Source organism: Lepidochelys kempii, chromosome 2 (assembly GCF_965140265.1).
Source record: "Lepidochelys kempii isolate rLepKem1 chromosome 2, rLepKem1.hap2, whole genome shotgun sequence".
Classification (NCBI taxonomy): Eukaryota; Metazoa; Chordata; order Testudines; family Cheloniidae; genus Lepidochelys; species Lepidochelys kempii.
Window position 1 is genome coordinate 180,175,285 of NC_133257.1, and position 19,025 is coordinate 180,194,309.

A 19,025-nucleotide genomic window follows, 5' to 3' on the forward strand; every position below is an offset into this window, starting at 1 on the left:
TTAGTGCCCTTCACCAAAAGAGGTGTTGTGTTGGGGAGCGTAATGTTTAGCAATCCTGTGACAGCAGTGAACAGGCTGAGAATTCCACTCTCAGGTAGCAATGTACCATCATTTTTCCTTACCTCTTTTTGTGACTGTGTGAGTTTCCACATCACTTATTGTTCAGTCAAATTAAAATGCATGACGTGGTGTAATATCCGGTCAGCCACCCTGAACAGAACTATTGCTGGATGTCAAAATGGTGCTACAGCATTTATGCAATTTTTATTTAGTAAAAGATTGAATATTATGAACATACATCGTGGAGTTATACAGACTATTACAAACATTTGGGTTACATTAATTAATCCCACTCTATTGAAATGTATTAGTTGGAGTAAAAAATCAGATATACAAAAGCAAATTATTTCTTGTTCAGATCTCCTGGTTATTTCAGGATAATATGAACAATATCATTATATATTATACTTTAGAATATAATTATTATGATGGCAGCTCTGGTCGTGACTTTAGCTGAGGTTGTGTTCCAATTTCCATTTAAAGCAGGAATACCTCCCCTCTGCTAAATAATTAAAATATTGTTGTTTTTCACTAAATTAGGGTCAGTTGTTCTCCATAGACTAAATTTTCATAATTATCTTCTTGATTAATTACTTAAGTTTTTTATACATAAACTCTTTAAAAACACACCTGTTTTGAAATTTGGGCTTGGCTGCCAGGCCAAATGATCTAAAAAAATACAAAACATACTGTTCAAATTTGGCCTGGTAACAAGGCTTGCTTACAACACAGGTACATTTCTTCTAACAAGTCAGAATTCCTTTTCAAGTTATTTCCAATAATAGTCATAACTGTTTTTTATTTTGTGATACTGAATGCCAACAAATAACATACCCTGGAAATGAAGAGATTTTGACTCAACTGCACCCCTTTGGGTGAAGCTAAGGAACTGCAACAAAAGGAGAGAAACCAGTAACTACACGGTGTATGGTGTGGGTGTATTCTCAGAAGAATTACTTAAACTACATATGATTTTTCACAGTGTATGAACAGTATATTTACTTCGTGTCAACATTTTATTTAATGTGTTTACTGTATGTAACTCTATCTGTTCTGAGAATAAAATTTTACAAAATTTTAATATAAAGCAATTTTTATTTAATGTGTATTTGTAGGAAGGACTTGAATGAAAATATGTGCTTGTGAGCCAAACCAACAAATTTATTACTGTTATTCTAAAACATTTATATAGTGTTGTAAAGGTAAAAGTTGCTCTATAGACCCTATACAAAGTATATTCTGCACACCACAGATGACATAGGAAAAAAATACAAACACAAATTTATTTTCACCTTCTCTCCCTGGTGTTATAGCCTTTGTTGACAGCTCCAAACTCTTGTTGTTGCACATGAGAATTTCTCAGTTCAGGATACTATAACCTGGTCAGACCTACTGAGCAATAAGGAGGGAGTTCTAAGCATGAGGGAAGAAGGCTCAGAGAGGCGAATGGTAGACATCAACACAAGGGATATTAAGGAGAGCAGCAGTACACTTTGTGTATAGACAATAGACAGTGAAGCAAAAGGAAATGAAAGGTGAGATATATGAAAGGGTGAGGTTGTGCAGTCTTGAGGTGAAAATGTGGGCAGAGCCATGAAAAAGAATTAATCAGATAATTTATCCAGCTAATACTACCAATTTGCCAAATGATTCACTTATTATTCAACTGACTCTAGATGGAAAGTCGAACTTGATGCAGAAGGCAAAAAGAAATGGAAATAGGAATTAACCATCCACTGTTTTGAGCTACAGATATCAATGATATGTGTTATATATTGGGACATGTACAAGACAGTAGATCTGTGTAATCTGAAGTATCTTCCACAAAGTGATTTTTTTATGTGCTTGATAATGGGTAATTCTAGGTTTTAAAAAATCCCCACTGCTCACCATGCATCTATAACTGTGAAATATAGCTGGCTGCTCAATCACACCACATATGCTAACCTCATCCCATCCCAGCCAGAGTTTCTATCTTTTTCACTTGCTCAGATAACAAAATTCTGTTGGACTAATTTTATCCCAGGGACATTCTGAGAGGCCAGACTATGGCCTTCAAAACTGGGCAAAAGTATCATAGAAAAGGACATTATTGTTACCTTGGAGACTAAAATAAATGACCTGGAGAAACAACACAACTGCTGTCTGAATAATATTCTAAGTTAAATTATCTGTAGCGTTAACTAAATGAGCTCTTGAAAAAATTGGACAATTCTGTGAAGAAAGAGAAAAAACACTGGCTTTTGATTTGAACTGCCAATGCTGAATATAGTGCCCAGTGGTATGTAATTATTTATGGAGACATTTTTACAGCACAGGAAAGAGATAAATCAGACCTTTCCCTCCCACAATAAAGCTATTTTCAAAAGAGTGAGTTCAGGGGAAAAAATTTAAGAAATACATTTACTGCTTGCTTTTTAGGAGTTGTGTCAGTTGAGCATTGAACTAGAAAGCCACATTGCAGCGTAGGCCCAAAATTCCTCAGTGAAGACCTGCAGAACCACCACATTCTATCACAGATTGTTGTTAATAAATAACATATAAACAGTATACATAACATATACAGATCTAGGAACTTCAAAAGTCTATATATTTTATTATATAAGCCACTATCCATTGACTTTGTGTTTTATTTTTTTCTCTCCATATTCTTTACAAATCATCTTGGGCTATTGCTTCTTTTCCCTCTGAGGCATGGGATTGGAACCTTTGTCTCCATTGTGACATAGCACAGTTTCCACTAGTCTGCTAAGTTGGCCCTGTGAACACTGGTAAGTATTTCACCCACTCAAAGAACCTATGTTATTTTGCTGGTACTGTGTTTAAGGCATATAAAATAAATAGATACACATAATTTATAATGCTTTTTGACTTGTCTCCATAAATTATTATTTTAAAAAAATACAGACAAAGCCATATGTTTTCCTCCCACTTAAACACTTTAGTGTGGAAGATGGTCTCTAAAAATGAACAAACCTAACAGCATGCAAGTTTGTCTCGAAGAATAATAATCTTTTGCTTAAAGAAACGGCTTCCGCTTATAACAAATGACAGCAAATCAAGAGTGCTGATGGCAGTTATACTCAGACAGATATCATTGTAAAGTTCTAATTGTTTTTCTTTCATGTGCTGTATGTAATAGAGCCTAAAGAGGTGATACGGAAGGAAACAAATTATTATCACAGATATGAACATCAGACTTTTAATCTGGGCCCAGAATTCTTGATGTGACCAAACAGAGCCTGGAAGCTTTTTCACCACCTTTAGAATGATGAAGACTTGCAAGCCCAAGAGGACACACGTGATGGCAGCTACAGTGGCAATTATGACATAGTTCAGTGCTTTCACACTCTCCATCTTGAGTTCTTGTTGGAACGTAAAACATGTGTTATTTCCATAATCCCCAGACATCCCATACCGAGCACTGAACAACGGCAGCACAATCACAAGGGCCACTATCCACACTGTAGCACTAGCAGCCACAGCGTGCAGCTTCCTGTAGAACTCCACCTTGTCCTTCCATTGAAAGAAAATGAGCCACCGGATAACGAGCGTGATTATGTAGAATAGAAGAGTGAGGTACATGTGGATGTGCATCATAGCACTCACTGCTTTACAAAAGGCCAGCCCAAAAATCCACTTCTGACTGATATAATAATAAAGCCGAAACGGCACAGTCAGGAGAACCAGGCAGTGCAACACCACGAGGTTGACGATCACCGCCGTGGTCACTGACAGAGTGTTCATTTTAACCAGTAAAAATGACATTGCGATGGCTCCAATTGTACCTCCAATAAATGCTACTGTATATATAGTAATCAATATGTAACGTGCAATGTCAGAATGAATGGTACCGGCCTGAGGTGTACCGACAGATGCATTCAGCAAGGTTGTAGTCTCTCCAGGCATGGTCCTGTAAATCTCTCTTTTGGACTCTGTAAAAGAAGACATTAATGTCATTAAAGATTAAAGTGAGATTTAAAACTGAGAGCTACCATCTGAAAAGTAAACTGAGTCTTCAGCCCGGTTCTGGCTCCAGGGCGTATATATATATATAATCCTAGAAATGCTTGGATTACTTCATTTCTGATATCAGTTACTGTAAATGATTTTCCCCACTACTGAAATGTCCTCTGTTAGGAAAGGCAGTTCAGAGTTCCTACTAGTTAGGAAAGAATGGCTGCAAAAGTTGAATTTAAAGATGGAAAAAACCCAAGCAGATACATAGGTTAGAGGGAGAAGCTGATGAAGTTATGAAAATGTTACCAGTCATGTACTTAAACAGTTATTAATAAATATTTCAAAACAAAGATAGGCAAAAAAGATCTGCTGCCTGGCCAAATTGAGTATGATCCTTATGGGGAATGACTGCCGAGGAAAGAGTACTGCAGAAAGAGATTGGGGGGAGGGGGGTCATATATGAATCAACAGTGTCACACTGTTGCAAAAAGAGCAAACATCATTCTGGGATGTATTAGCAGAAGTATTGTAAGCAAGACACGAAAAGTAATTCTTCCGCTCTACTGCACGCTGATTAGGCCTCAACTGGAGTATTGTGTCCAGTTCTGGGTGCCACATTTCAGGAAAGATGTGGAGAAATTGGAGAAAGTCCAAAGAAGAGCAATAAAAATTATTAAAGGTCTAGAAAACATGACCTGTGAGGGAAAATTGAAAAAACTAGGTTTGTTTAGTCTGGAAAAGAGAAGACTGAGAGGGGACATGATAACAGTTTTCAAGTATATAAAAGGTGGTTATAAGGAGGAGGGAGAAAAATTGTTCTTCTTAACCTCTGAGGATAGGACAAGAAGCAATGGGCTTAAATTGCAGCAAGGGAGGTTTAAATTGGACATTCAGAAAAACTTCCTGTCAGGGTGGTTAAGCACTGGAATAAATTGCCTAGGGAGGTTGTGGAATCTCCATCACTGGAGATTTTTAAGAGCAGGTTAGACAAACATCTGTCAGAGATGGTCTAGATAATACTTAGTCCTGCCTTGAGTGCAGGGGACTGGACTAGATGACCTCTCGAGGTCCCTTCTAGTTCTATGATTCTTTGATTTTTATCAGTCCTTTGTGTTAACAGCTCAGATCTTTATTATAGAGGATCTACTTGGTGATCAAAAAGAAGACACAAATCATTAGAATCCTGCTATTTATTCATTAGAGTTAAGGATTTTTAATTTATTTCTGATATAAATATTCTATTTAAGAACCAGATTCTACAGTTAATCACATGCTGCTCCATCGAAGTCACAAATATGAAATGTGACTGAGAGCAGAGTTTTGCTCAGGGATCTGTACATAATGAATTATATAAAATGTGTGTTATAGATATTAAATATTTAATATAAATAATATTTCTTCCCAGGTGCTAAAAGAGAGGGTAAGTATCATTCTGATGCTCTAAAAGGCTCACATTTACCGCATATATGTTATGTTGTATTTTCACATTGGGCCAAATTCAGAAGTATTTATGTGCCCTTGAAAGGACCAAAAGCAAAGTGAAAATTGTAGTTCTACTGTGTAGATGGGGACATCTTTGCAGTCCTGGAGGACTATTAAGACATGCAGCAGAAGAGAGAGCCATGGCAGGTCTCTGCAGCTCACTGGAAAGATGAGATCTTGACATGTTGGAAGGTGATGTGGGATGGGCAGACCACAGGACTGCATGACCACATACTGTTGGAGCAAGCAGGTAGATTGAATCCAGTGTTCCTTCATATACCCGACAGTAGCTGGATATGTATGTGTGCCCTGAATTGTGTATCGACCTGGGTTCATCCCTGCCAGCTTCCTCCTGGGTCCTTGTGGGCGAAGCACTTTTATTTGAATTTGACTCATGGATTTTACAATGTAAAACCTGACCTGGTTTTCTTTTAACACCAAAGCAGTGTTAGCTTTGCAGTATGATAAGTAGTTCCTCTATCTATTGTATCACTGATCTTTTAGGTGATTTCCATTTTAAATAATACACATTTTGACAGTCAAAAGACTATTTAACAGTTTCCTCATTTGTGGAAAAGAGGAAATGCCTTTGATATTTCTAACAGCAGGTTTCAGTTGCAATGGGACATTAACAATGTGATATTTCTCAGTGACTTCATTTTTTTATAAAGATTTTAGCTATTAACATATGTTTAACATATTAACATATGTTTTTAGTATGCCTATCATTCTAGTATCTGAGCTCTCTTTATAGGCTGGCCACTATTTGAAAAGTCAACACTTACTTAAACTGTTACCTCAACATATCCAAAATATCAATTATTTCACTATATCTAGTATCAGCAATAACCAGGGGACCTTAGATATTGTATAGGAATTACTGGTAAATATTGACTCCCTAATGGTTGACTCTGTATTTTAGAGGTTAAAATTATATTTGTAGCTCAAAATGAAGTTCTCTCATTATTTTTCCAGTAAACTATAGCAAGCAAAATGTGTTGCAAAAGAGATTTTTTTCTGTAAGGAACTACAATTTACAGTATATTTCGACTATGCTACTGGAAAGGAAAGAGTACAAGTTCCTTCCTATTCTAGCTGTTGCCTCTTCTATAACATTGCATTTTAGCTTTAAAATGTTCATACCAGAAGGGATTAGCAATAGCTGTTTGTATGTCAATTTTTTAAGTTGTCAAACTGTAATTAGAAAACGTCACTATAATATTGCATTATCAGACAGTCTCAAATTAGAATGTGTATTTACAGTTTTAAAGTACTACTATACTAAAGGCAACTGCTGCAAATCTGGATTGCTATGACAGACATATGATTATCTGCATCATTAACAGTAGTTCTGTGGTTGGAGTTAGATGACCCCTGGTGGTTGCTTCTCAAGTTCAAACAATGAAACCTTTTCAGAATTCACATAGAAGAAACCAAGTAGAAACACCACATTTGGAATTTTTCACACACCTCTGCTATTGAGACAGTGAAAAACTTACCTATGTCCCTCAGTGCATGCCAATGCATTGTAATGCAAGTTTCTACAGCATTATGGAGAATCTACACACCATCCTTGCAATAATTCTGCAGGAAGGCTCATCTTCATTGTGTGTACAAAGCATTCACCAACAGTGATGTTAAAGCACAGAAAATCAGCTTATCTGGCCACCACTGTTACAGCCATCCAGTTGAAACCTATTTATCTTGAGAATACATAACATAGCATGACACAGCGTAATATGCTTCACATAGAAAATTGCTACCTTCTCATAAGATGCAGTTTCCTACTGTGCAGACACCTGAAGAGCCAGAAAACATTGACCAGAATGGCAAGTGCCAGGTCTTACAGACATAACTTTTAGCAGGAGACACATGGAATGAGAACGTAAAGTCTTTCGTATTGAAAGGTAAATGCTTTATTACATTAGACCATGATCTTGGAACCTGCGTGCAGCCCAAGAAATAGACTCTATATGAGGGTCAAAGGGCAGACAAATAACTGCCACAGGCTGAGAACCACAGAGGAAACCACTCTGTGGCCACTAGTGCTGCCTCAGGGTTGCATTAGCTTCTGAGAGAGATGACTCCCATGTAGTTTCCCCACTCAGATTATGTAGTTGCAGATCTGCTGGCTAAGTCCCACCTCCAAAAGACTCCTCCACGCTATGGATTCGCTACAGGATTGTGTTTTGTTGCTGCACAGGGTTCCCTCATTCTGGCCTTCACCTCTGTGTTGCAGAATTAGCTTGCTACGCCCATGAAGTTGGAAGGGGATTGGATTGACTCTGTAATATATATGTTCAGGGCTCTTCAGGGAGGGGCTTGCGTTTCCTTCCTTTCCTGATTCCCTCCCACCCAGGCTACATCATGGTCAGTGGTATTATGTGAGATCAGAAGCAAATCTCAAATCCTTCTCTACACTAAATGTCTTGTCATTTGGCTAAACTTTTGGGAGACAGGGGTTTTGAAGAACAGTAGCACAAGGGCACATAGCCACCTCATTTGGATCATATAGAAGCCAAAGAAGCATCTATTAATGTTGGGGACCTTCAGGAAATCATCAAAACATCAGTATTTTGTTTCAGCAGAGGAGGTAGCAGATTGTGCTGGGCAGGAGTCCAGAAACTAGAGTCTTTCATAATAGTGATTGACAAAAAGATTTTTGTGATAAATTTGAGTATTGATGTTCCATAAATTCATAGATTACATTATTAATTATTATTATGTATTATTAATATGGCACAGGCCATAGGACTTCCCTGAAGTCATTCCTGTTTGAACTACAACATATGTTTTAGAAAAAACATCCAATCTTGATTTAGAATTTCCAATGACGGAGAATCCAAAGCAGTAACTCCTCACTTAAAGTCGTCCTGGTTAACGTTGTTTCATTGTTACATTGCTGATCAATTAGAGAACATGCTTGTTTAAAGTTGCACAATGCTCCCTTATAACATTGTTTGGCAGCCGCCTGCTCTGTTCACTGCTTGCAGGAAGAGCAGCCCGGTGGAGCCAGCTGATGGGGGCTTGGAACCAGGGTGGACTGGCAGCCCACCATCAGCTCTCCGTTCCCCTAAGTTCCCTGTGCGCCAGCCGCCCAGCAGGCTATCAATTGCCCGGCAGTTCAGCTGTCCCTCTCCCCACTGCCGTGTGCTGCTCCTGCCCTCTACCTTGGAGCTGCTCCCGGGAGCCTCCTGCTTGCTGTGCAGGGGGAGGGGAAGGCTAATGTCAGGGTGTCCCCCTGCTCCTGCACCTCGCTTACCCCTTCTCCTTAGAGCAGGGTGGGGACATGACAGGGCTCAGGACAGAGGGAGCTTCCTGGCAGCAGCTTCTGTCTCAACTTGCTGATCTACTTAAAAAAGCTGTGTACTTAGAGTGCGGTCCTCACACTTAAAGGGGCAATGAGCATCTCTCTCTCACACACACACACGGTGTATGTCTCTGTCTCTATCTGCCATGCTGTCTCCCCTCCCTCCGTGCTGCCTTGTAGAATGTGAGGCTACATTAACAACAATGGGTTAACCTTTGACAGCTCAGCTGATAGCTAGTTCATCATTTAGCAGTAAGTCATTCCCTGGGAAATATCCCACCCTCTGATTCCACCACCTCAACCAAGCTTCACAATCATCATTGCTGTGTACAGCATTAAATTGTTTGTTTAAAATTTATACTCTGTGTGTGTGTGTATATATATATATTTTTCAACAGACAAAAGACTATAATATATATGGTGAAAAAAAATTCCCTGGAACCTAACCCCTCCTATTTACATTAATTCTTATGGGGAAATTGGATTCATTTAACATCATTTTGCTTAAAGTCGCATTTTTCAGGAACATAACTACAAAGTTAAGCAAAGTTAAGTTTACCCTTGGTAAACGGTTCCAATGGTTAATTACCCTCACTGTTAAAAAATTAGCACCTTATTTCGAGTCTGAGTTTGTCTAACTTCAATTTCCAGCCACAGGATCTTATTATACCTTTGTCTACTAGACTGAAGAGCCCATTATTATCAAATTTCTGTTCCTCATGTAGAGACTGCAATCAAGTTACCCCTTAACCTTCTCCTTGTTATACTCAAGGAGCTCAATCTATTTAGCATATCACTATACGGCATGTTTTCCAACCCTTTAATCATTCTCGTGGCTCTCTGAACATTCTCCAATTTATCAACATCCTTCCTGAAATATGACCATCAGAACTGGACATAATATTTTAGAACTGGTTGCACCAGCGCCAAATACAGAAGCAATATAACTAGGGCTGTTGATTAAATGCAGTTAACTCACATGATTAACTAAAAAAAAAAAAATCATGATTAATCACAGTTTTAATTGCACAATTAAACAATAGGATATCAATTGAAATTTATTAAATATTTGGATGTTTTTCTACATTTTCAAATATATTGATTTCAGTTACAACAAATACAAAGTGCACAGTGTTCACTTTATATTATTATTTTTATTACAAATATTTGCACTGTAAAAATGATAAAAGAAACAGTATTTTTCAATTCACCTCATACAAGTACTGTAGTGCAATCTCTTTATCGTGAAATTGCAATTTACAAATATAGATTTTTTTTAATTACATAACTGCACTCAAAAACAAAACAGTGTAAAACTTTAGAGCCTACAAGGCCACTCAGTCCAACTTCTTGTTCAGGCAATTGCTCACATTGTTTACATTTACAGGAGATAATGCTGCCCACTTCTTGTGGACAATGTCACCTGAAAGTGAGAACAGGCGTTCACATGGCACTGTTCTAGCTGGCATTGCAAGGTATTTACATGCCAGATATGGTAAACATTCGTATGCCCTTTCATGCTTCGGCCACCATTCCAGAGGACATGCTTCCATGCTGATGACGCTCATTTAAAGAGAAATGCATTAATTAAATTTGAGATTGAACTCCCTGTAGGAGAATTGTAGGTCTCCTGCTCTGTGTTTTACCAGCATTCTGCAATACATTTCATGTTACAGCAGTCTCGGATGATGACCTAGCACATGTTGTTCGATTTAAGAACACTTTCACTGCAAATCTGACAAAACACAAAGAAGGTACCAATGTGAGATTTCTAAATATAATGTGACAGGGTCAGGCCAGATGGCTACAGGAGAGTGATAGAAGGCAGATATATTAGCCCCAGGTTAAGTAAGTCCCTTTTCCCTGGGTAAGGTAACAGGGAAGGTTCCAGAACAATCAGGAACTTTCTGGAAACAATTAAGGCAGATGGGCTGATTAGAACACCTGCAGCCAATCAAGAAACTGCCAGAATCAATTAAGACAGGCAGGCTAATCAGGGCACCTGGGTTTGAAAAGGAGCTCACTTCAGTTTGTGGTGTGTGTGCGAGGAGCTGGGAGCAAGAGGCACAAAACCTGAGAGTGAAAAGGCATACTATTGGAAGACTGAGAAGTACAAGCATTATTAGTCATCAGGAGGAAGGTTTTGTGGTGAGGTGTTGGGAGGAGACCATGGGGAAGTAGCCCAGGGAGTTGTAGCTGTCACACAGCTGTTACAGGAGCCACTGTAGACAGCTGCAATCCACAGGGCCCTGGGCTGGAACCTGGAGTAGAGGGCGGGCCCACGTTCCCCCTATCCCTCCATCCCCCCCAACTCCCTACTTGATACCAGACTGTGGATTCACAGTGGACTGTGGATTCACGAAAATGGCCAAACTGAGGGCTGCCGTGAATCTCCGAGGCGAGCAAATCCACCAATAAGCGCAACACCCACCAAGGTAGAAGGGAAACTTTGTCACAATAGCTACAGCACTTGACCCAAGGTTTAAAAATCTGAAGTGCCTTCCAAAATCTGAGAGGGATGAGGTGTGGAGCATGCTTTCAGAAGTCTTAAAAGAGCAACACTCTGATGCAGAAACTACAGAACCCGAACCCCAAAAAAGAAAATGAACCTTCTGCTGGAACATGTGACTCAGATGATGAAAATGAACATGCGTCAGTCCACTCTGCTTTAGACAGTTATGGAGCAGAACCTGTCATCAGCATGGAAGCGTGTCCTCTGGAATGGTGTTTGAAGCCTGAAGGGACATATGAATCTTTAGTGCATCTGGCATGTAAATATCTTGCAACGCCAGCTACAACAGTGCCATGAGAACACCTGCTCTCACTTTCAGGTGACATTGTAAAAAAGAAGTGCATTATCTCCTGCAAATGTAAACAAACTTGTTTGTCTGAGCGACTGGCTGAACAAGAAGTAGGACTGAGGGGACTTGTAGGCTCTAAAGTTTTACATTGTTTTCTTTTTGAATGCAGGTTTCTTCGTACATAATTCTACATTTGTAAGTTCAACTTTTGTGATAAAGCGATTGCACTACAGTACTTGTATTAGGTGAACTGAAAAATACTATTTCTTTTGTACAGAGCACTGTACACTTTGTATTCTGTGTTATAATTGAAATCAGCATATTTGACAATGTAGAAAATATCCCAAATATTTAAATAAATGGTATTGTATTATTGTTTAACAGCTTGAATAATCGCGATTAATTTTTTTAATTGCTTGACAGCCCTAAATATAACTTCCCTGTTCCAACTTGCTATTCCTTTGTTTATACATCCAAGGAGCACATTAACCCTTTTGGTCATATGACTGCAATGGGCGTTTATGTTCAGCTATTATTTACCATGACTCCTAAGTCCGTTTCAGAGTCACTGCTTCTCAGAATAGAGTCCCCCATCCCGTATGTATTTTTTGGATTCTTTTTCGCTAGATGTATGGCTTTATATCATACCATACACATAGTAATACACACATTGTGTGCTTGTGCCCAGATCCAGAACACTCTGTATCAGTGACTAGTCCTTTTCCATATCTTTGTGCTATCTGTAAACTTTATTATTAATAATTTTATATGTTCTCCCAGCTCATTGATAAAAATATTAAATAGCTTAGGACCAAGAACAAATCCCAGTGGGACCCCTCTAGAAACACGTGATGATTAATGATGATTCCCCGTGTACAATTACATTTTGAGAAGTATCAGCCAGTTTTTAATCCATGTAAGATATGCCATGCTGATTATGTATTGTTCTAGTTTCGTAATAAAAATGTCATGTGGTACCAAGCCAAGTGTCTTACAGAAGTCTAAATTTATTACATCAATACTATTACCTTTATCAAGCAAATTTGTAATCTCATTTTTAAAAATCAAGTTTGACAAAATCTCTAAAACGTATTATAATCTGTGCTGACGAATGAATTAAGCGGTCTCTCTCTTTCTCTCTCTCTCTCTCTTGCAAGTGTCTTTGCAAAATTTATCCTGTGATAAAAATCTGTATCAGGACTGTCAGAATTGCCCTCCGTAATCATGTAGATTTTCATGTAATCCAAAGGTTGGACTCCGTGGAAGAGGCATTTATATTCTTTGTACAGCTGACTGGGACCTGTTTTCCCCTCTCAAAATTTCAATGAGAACGAAAATTTTCCTTTTGTGTTGAAGTTTTTAGTGGAAATTGTTTTGGTTTTCATAACAGCTGAAAACCCTAAACCAAAATTTTACAAATTATCGACAACCAAAAACCAAAAATTTTCATTTTTTTTACAAAAACCTGGAAAATTTTAAAAATAATTTTTTTCACAAAGATTTTCATTTAGTCAAAAAGCTATTTTATGTTAAAAAAGTATGACAGTTTTTGACTCACTCTAATTATTTTTGACTAATTCTAATTGAGTATGCTTATAAAATTTGCAGATGACACCACGCTGCGAGGGGTTGCAAAAACATGGGAGACAGGATTAGAATTCAAAACGACCTTGACAAATTGGAGAATTGGTCTGAAATTAACAAAAATGAAATTAAATAAAGACAAGTGCAAAGTGCTTCACCTAGGGAGGAAAAATTGAATGCACAACTCTTAAATGGGGAAATAACTGGCTAGGTGATGGTACTGCTGAAAAGGATCCGAAGGTTATAGCAGATCACAAATTGAATACAAGTCAACAATGTGATGCAGCGGTGAGAAAGACTAATATCTTTCTGGAGTGTACTAACAGCAGTGTCATATGTAAGACACAGGAGGTAATTGTCCTGCTCTACTTAACACTGGTGAGGCCTCAGCTAGAGGACTGTGTCTAATTCTGGGCACCACACATTAAGACAGTTGTGGAAAAGAGGAGGGAAGAACCTACAAAAATGATAAAAAGTTTAGAAAACCTGACTGCTGAGGAAAGGTAAAAATAATCTTGAGAAAAGAAGACTGAGGGGGACCTGATAACAGTCTTCAACCATGTTAAGGGCTGTTATAAAGAGGATGGTGATCGATGGTCCTCCATGTCAACTGATCATAGGACAAGAAGTAATGGGCTTAACCTACAGCAAGGGAGGTTTAGTTTAGATATTAGGAAATCTAGCCCTGTTTCTATGATTCTTCATGGTGTAGATTGCAGTGACTGCAATATCCACACTCCAACAAACAAACAGACCCCTATGAAACTTGTAAAATAAATTTCTGCTTAGAGAAAACTGAAGTAATTAAATATATCAGATAGGAGAGTACACATTTACTATACATACCTATGATTTTTCCAAACAATTTTTAGAGATCTCTGTCACTTTTTCTGTAGTTCATTTACTGGATGTGAGCCGGTGGTCCCTCTGTGTGTGCCGCCATCTGACTGAAACTTTGCAGTAGAAATCCAGTCTATTGATGTAGATGTAGACAAAGGACATATAACTTGTCACTGGAATGATGGAAAACAAAGGAGACTTCCAAAAATGCTGTATTCTTAGTTCTGGTTTTTTGAAAATAAATAAATAAAAATGGGGGGGTTACACAATAGAACTTTCCTTACAATCTTCTTTACCCTCCTAGGTGCCATGGGCATGTCATCTGACTTACCAGATGCAGCATCAGAGAAAAAAGAGAGAACAAACCCAAAATTTATGCACAAAAGAGGGAGGAGGAAGGGGAGGAAAAGTGACCTCCGTATACCGGAAACCCAAAAGAGTATGTGTTAGGAAAATAATACCACAAAAAAGCAATGAAGAAATGTTTCTTCCCATACCAGAACAGCATAAATAAGTAACAGTTATGAAAAATGGCTGTACAGAAAAGCTCTTAGATTTATTTAAAATAAGAAAGAAAAAGCCAGTTGGATGCATTTTTTTATTACAAACTTTGCTTTCAAACCAGTTACAAATTGAATCACAGAACAGATTCTGCTTTTCCAGACACATACACCTTGTTCCTAATCAGGGTTTGTCCTCCACACTTTGAAGCTCATTGATTTGTATCTTCATTTTGTGCAATCTAAAATAATAAAGATCCAGATTCCCAAAGGTATTTAAGTGCTTAGCTCTCACTGAAATCAATGAAAATTAAGTACCTGAATACCTTTGGGGATCTGAGCCTAAATAAATGGTTTTCAATTAAAAAAAATGTCATTATGTTACTTTCTCCTTTGGACCCTGTCGAAAGCGGTGACCCTGATCCTCAACTGCATTAGGGCAGCTTTGTGCCTAAAGCTTTTTTACCTAGTCCCTGGGTTTCCCTTGCATAAGGGGATGCTGAAGTGGTTTAGAGCCTCAGTAACAGCTTTTATATCTTTTCTGCCTCCCTGGAGTCAGTTCAGAGGATATGGGCAGGGGAAAGGACACTGGCATGCCCTGATACCTTAGTAATCTCTACCCCAATGACCCTTTGGCAGTACTGGATTTACCATGGCACGACTGGCGCCAGGCCCACGGTCCAAAGGGGCCCCAGCCTGGCCTGCTCTTCTCCATCCCCTGTTCTCTCCTGCAGGGGCAGAAGCTTGGTGTCCCAGCTCCTGGGGCTCCTGCTGCAGCAGGGCAGGCTCCACCAGCAGCCAAGCTCTTCTCACGCCTCTTCTCCCAGTGTGCCACGTTCCCACCCCTCCCTCTCCCAGCCGGCAAATAGCTGTTTGCCAGCGCAAGGGAGGGGGAGGAGTGGAGCCGCAGTGTGCTCGCCACTCAGGGGAGGAGGCGGAAATGAGGCAGGGGCAGGGCCTTGGGGAAGGGGGTGGAATCGGGGCATGCCCCCTCCAGCCCCCTGCCGTGAGCGGCTCAGGGCAGGAGGCTGGGAGCACCCCCACGACCCCAGCCCACAACCCCAGCCTACACCTCCACAATGCCAGCCCTTACTCCTGCACCCGCCACACATACCCAGCCCTCCCATGAACCCAGCCCTGACTCCTGCATCCCCCACACATACCCAGTCCCCCCACACCCGATGCCCTTACTCCTGCACCCCCAACATCTCCACCCCCACCACCAAACGGGAGCTCCTGCACCCCCCCCCCCCACAATTCCCACCTGCACCTCTCGCACCAAATGGGAGCTGCCCTAGGTAAGTGCTCCACACCCCAACCTCCTGCCCCAACCCTGAGCCCCCTCCCTCACCCTAACTCCTGGCCAGACCCTGCACCCCAACCTGCTCCTGCACCCTAACTCCCTCCCAGACCCTGCACCCCCAGCCCTGTGCCCAGTGCACTCCCACCCTCAGCTCAGTGCAGAGAGAGATGAAGAGAATGGGCTAAAACCAGGGAGAAGGTAGGTACCTGCTCTATGTGGGCAGGGACAGGGGGGGGATCCTGTTTACCCCCTCCCCAGCCCTGCTGCGCTTGAAGTTTACCCCCAGCCCCTCCCTTGCTCCAGGGACCAACCCTAGCTCCCGCCCCACTGTGCTTTTGCCCCAGGCCCCTGCCTTGCTCCAGTCAACAGGGACTAATCCTCCCCCCATTCCCTAATGTGCTTATCTTGCCCCTGGCCCCTGCCTCGCTCCAGCTGGGGACCAATCCTTCGCCCCCTCTGTCACGGAGTCCCTGGGCGATGCTCTGGAACTGCTCCCTATGAAGCCAGTCAGGACTCTGGGGAAGTCTCCTTTCTGTGAGCAGCCTGTCTTCAGGACACAAAGCTCACACAGCTTCCACCTTCCTGGGTCTGACCTTGGAGCATTCAGCATCTTCTGCCCCTCCGTGCACTTCCCACAGCAAGTCCGCTCAGGTGGGGCTCCTGGGGAAGCCAGAGGGTCCTGCACCCCAACTTCGCAGTCAGACGTGACTCTCAGCCAGCCAGTAAAACAGAGGTTTATTAGACGACAGGAACATGGTCTAAAACAGAGCTTGCAGGTGCAGAGAACGAGACCCCTCAGCTGGGTCCATTTTGGGGGGCAGGGAGCCAGACAACCACGTCTGCACTTCACTCCATATCCCAGCCAGCCCCAAACTGAAACTCCCTCCAGCCCCTCCTCCTCTGGGCTTTGTCCCTTTCCCAGGCCAGGAGGTCACCTGATTCCTTTGTTCTCCAACCCTTTAGCTCTCACCTTGCAGGGGGGAAGGGCCAGGCCATCAGTTGCCAGGAAACAGGGTGTTGGCCATTCTCTGTGTCCAGACCCCTGCACACACCTGCCCTCTAGGGCTCTGCAACAATCATACACCCTTATCCCACCCCCTACATACTTAAGAACTGCCTAGGGGAAACTGAGGCACCCCCACACTATTCAGAGGAAACATGAAGAACAGTCCCGCTTCGTCACATCCCCCCATACCCTGCTGTCAGGGTGGATAAAAATCAATGATTTTTTTTAAAAAATAAAAAAATCGGATTTTTTTAACTTAAATTGGATTTGTGAGGGGGAAAAACCTATCTAAAGATAGTTTTAATTAAGATACATTATATCTTATCATGGAATAGGGATTATAAATTCTAATTCTATAGTATGAGACAATATATTGATGTAATGTTTAAGAAAAGTTTTGTAAATGAGTTCTAATAGTTCATGGATTAGAGACCCAATTTTATGGGGTTCCACGGGCTTCTGTATAGATTATTTAGGTTAATCTTTCTATCTACCCAATGGGACGCAGTGCTCAGTCTAGAAGACACCATCAGGGATGCTTAATTTTGCAGTTCTCAGACTGTGGGTTTGTGTCTCTAGCGGTAACATGCTTGTTAACAGCAAAACTGTTTTTAAATAAATAAATAAATAATATATAGAGGTGAGAAATAACAGACCTCAACTCTATTGTCCCTCTGCAAATTTGTGTTCACAGAGTCAATCCTTTATCTCTCTCTAAAAGTGAAAAGTTTCAAAAAGTTCAATGAATAGAAGATTGTTGGGGGCAGATCTGGACAAGGAAAAGAAGTCTGGAGATAAATGTGAGAAGCGAGGGACATGTGCTTTTTTGTTAAAATATTATGTTTGCTGTTGAAGAAAAAAATCCAGAATACTTAACGTTGTTGTATTAGTTAAATAAAACAATTTAAATGTCTGTCTGGTGATGTTCTCCTAATACAGCATGGCAAAAAAATCCTCCAAATATTAATGATTAACCTGTTCAATTGGAGATAGTTCACCTCCCAATGACTTCATAAATATCTGCTTCAATTATCTTTGGTAAATGAAATAACCAAACAATCATTAATTTTCTGATATAGCTGTAAAACTCATCTGAAAAGTTTTCAAAATAAATCACTGTTTAAAAAAGTATAGTGTGTACCTTCTAAAAATGAAACCTACATCTATCTCTGAGTTTTGAAGAATATGTATTAAGGTTATAACAACCAACAAGAACTCACTTTTATGTAGAAAACCATGATTAAATCGAGTCTTCCTGACTCGTGATTTAACTCATGATTTAAATCAAATCCACCCTGCCCGCTGTGCTCTTGCCCCGACCCCTTCATTCCCCAGGGGGGCCCACAAATATGTTTGGTGCCGGACCCACAAAAAGTTAATCCGGCCCTGCCCTTTGGTGTAACGGCATTCAGCACCATTTAGAGTAAACCGCAAGTTCCTTTAAATTATGCTAGAAAACTGAAGGAGAAATCAAACGAGGCTTGAAAACAGCAAGAAAAAATTGCAAGAAGAACCATAATAAAATCTTATAATAAGATTCTTTGTCACTCATTCTCAGTCTAGAAATTTTAGAGATGCTTCTCCTACCCCATTCATCAGTCAGACTTCTGAAGCTTGACCTATTAGTCTTCACTCCCAGGGAGCCTCTAAGCTAACTACAGTACTAACCCCTTCTGTCCATTCCTCAGATGACCCTTGGATTTCATTTCCACTCGAAGCAAAGGATCCAACCTTACTACCCAACTGGCTTTTCTTTTTCCTCTGGAGAACTTTTAAAATCGGCATGCTATGGGTTTCCGTAGCAACTGGTATTCAGTCAGCGTAATGTTTTCTATCATATGCCCTTTGTATGCCACAATGGATTATCAGATTTAAAATCTGAACAATACTCTTTTTCCTTCTGTGGCTCCCAAGACACCTGGTCTTTTATTCTGTGATCTTTATGTCCCAGAATCCTTTGTGATCCATATCCCAGAATCCTTTGTGTTCTATATCTCAGAATCCTTTGTGCTGTTTCAGGGGAAAAAATGCTGTACAAAATAATGTTTTGCTTTAAAGCCATTATGCACATTATGCCAAAAGGACATATTTACTCTGAAGTCAACAGGGTTTCTCATGTGAATGAGGTCTACCCATGTGAGTAGCAGTTTGCATGTTGAAGCCCTCAATCCATATAATT

General features: G+C 40.3%; 1 protein-coding gene across 3 annotated transcripts in view; it reads right to left on the bottom strand.

The window, feature by feature from the left end:
- Nucleotides 1-258: 258 nt before the first annotated feature.
- The window catches only part of LOC140906003 (probable G-protein coupled receptor 141), a 41,671-nt gene continuing 22,904 nt past the window's right edge, over nucleotides 259-19,025 (bottom strand). Inside the window, exons 2-3 of one of the 3 annotated variants that reach the window (XM_073329490.1) lie at nucleotides 14,044-14,261; nucleotides 259-3,995 (exon numbers count right to left, since the gene is read on the bottom strand). In XM_073329490.1, coding sequence (XP_073185591.1) covers nucleotides 3,037-3,969 — 933 coding nt within the window. In that variant the 5' untranslated portion in view covers nucleotides 3,970-3,995; nucleotides 14,044-14,261 and the 3' untranslated portion in view covers nucleotides 259-3,036. Of the gene's footprint in view, nucleotides 3,996-11,324; nucleotides 11,548-14,043; nucleotides 14,380-19,025 lie in introns of those variants that run through there. The other 2 variants (XM_073329489.1, XR_012157023.1) reach the window with 2 other exon arrangements.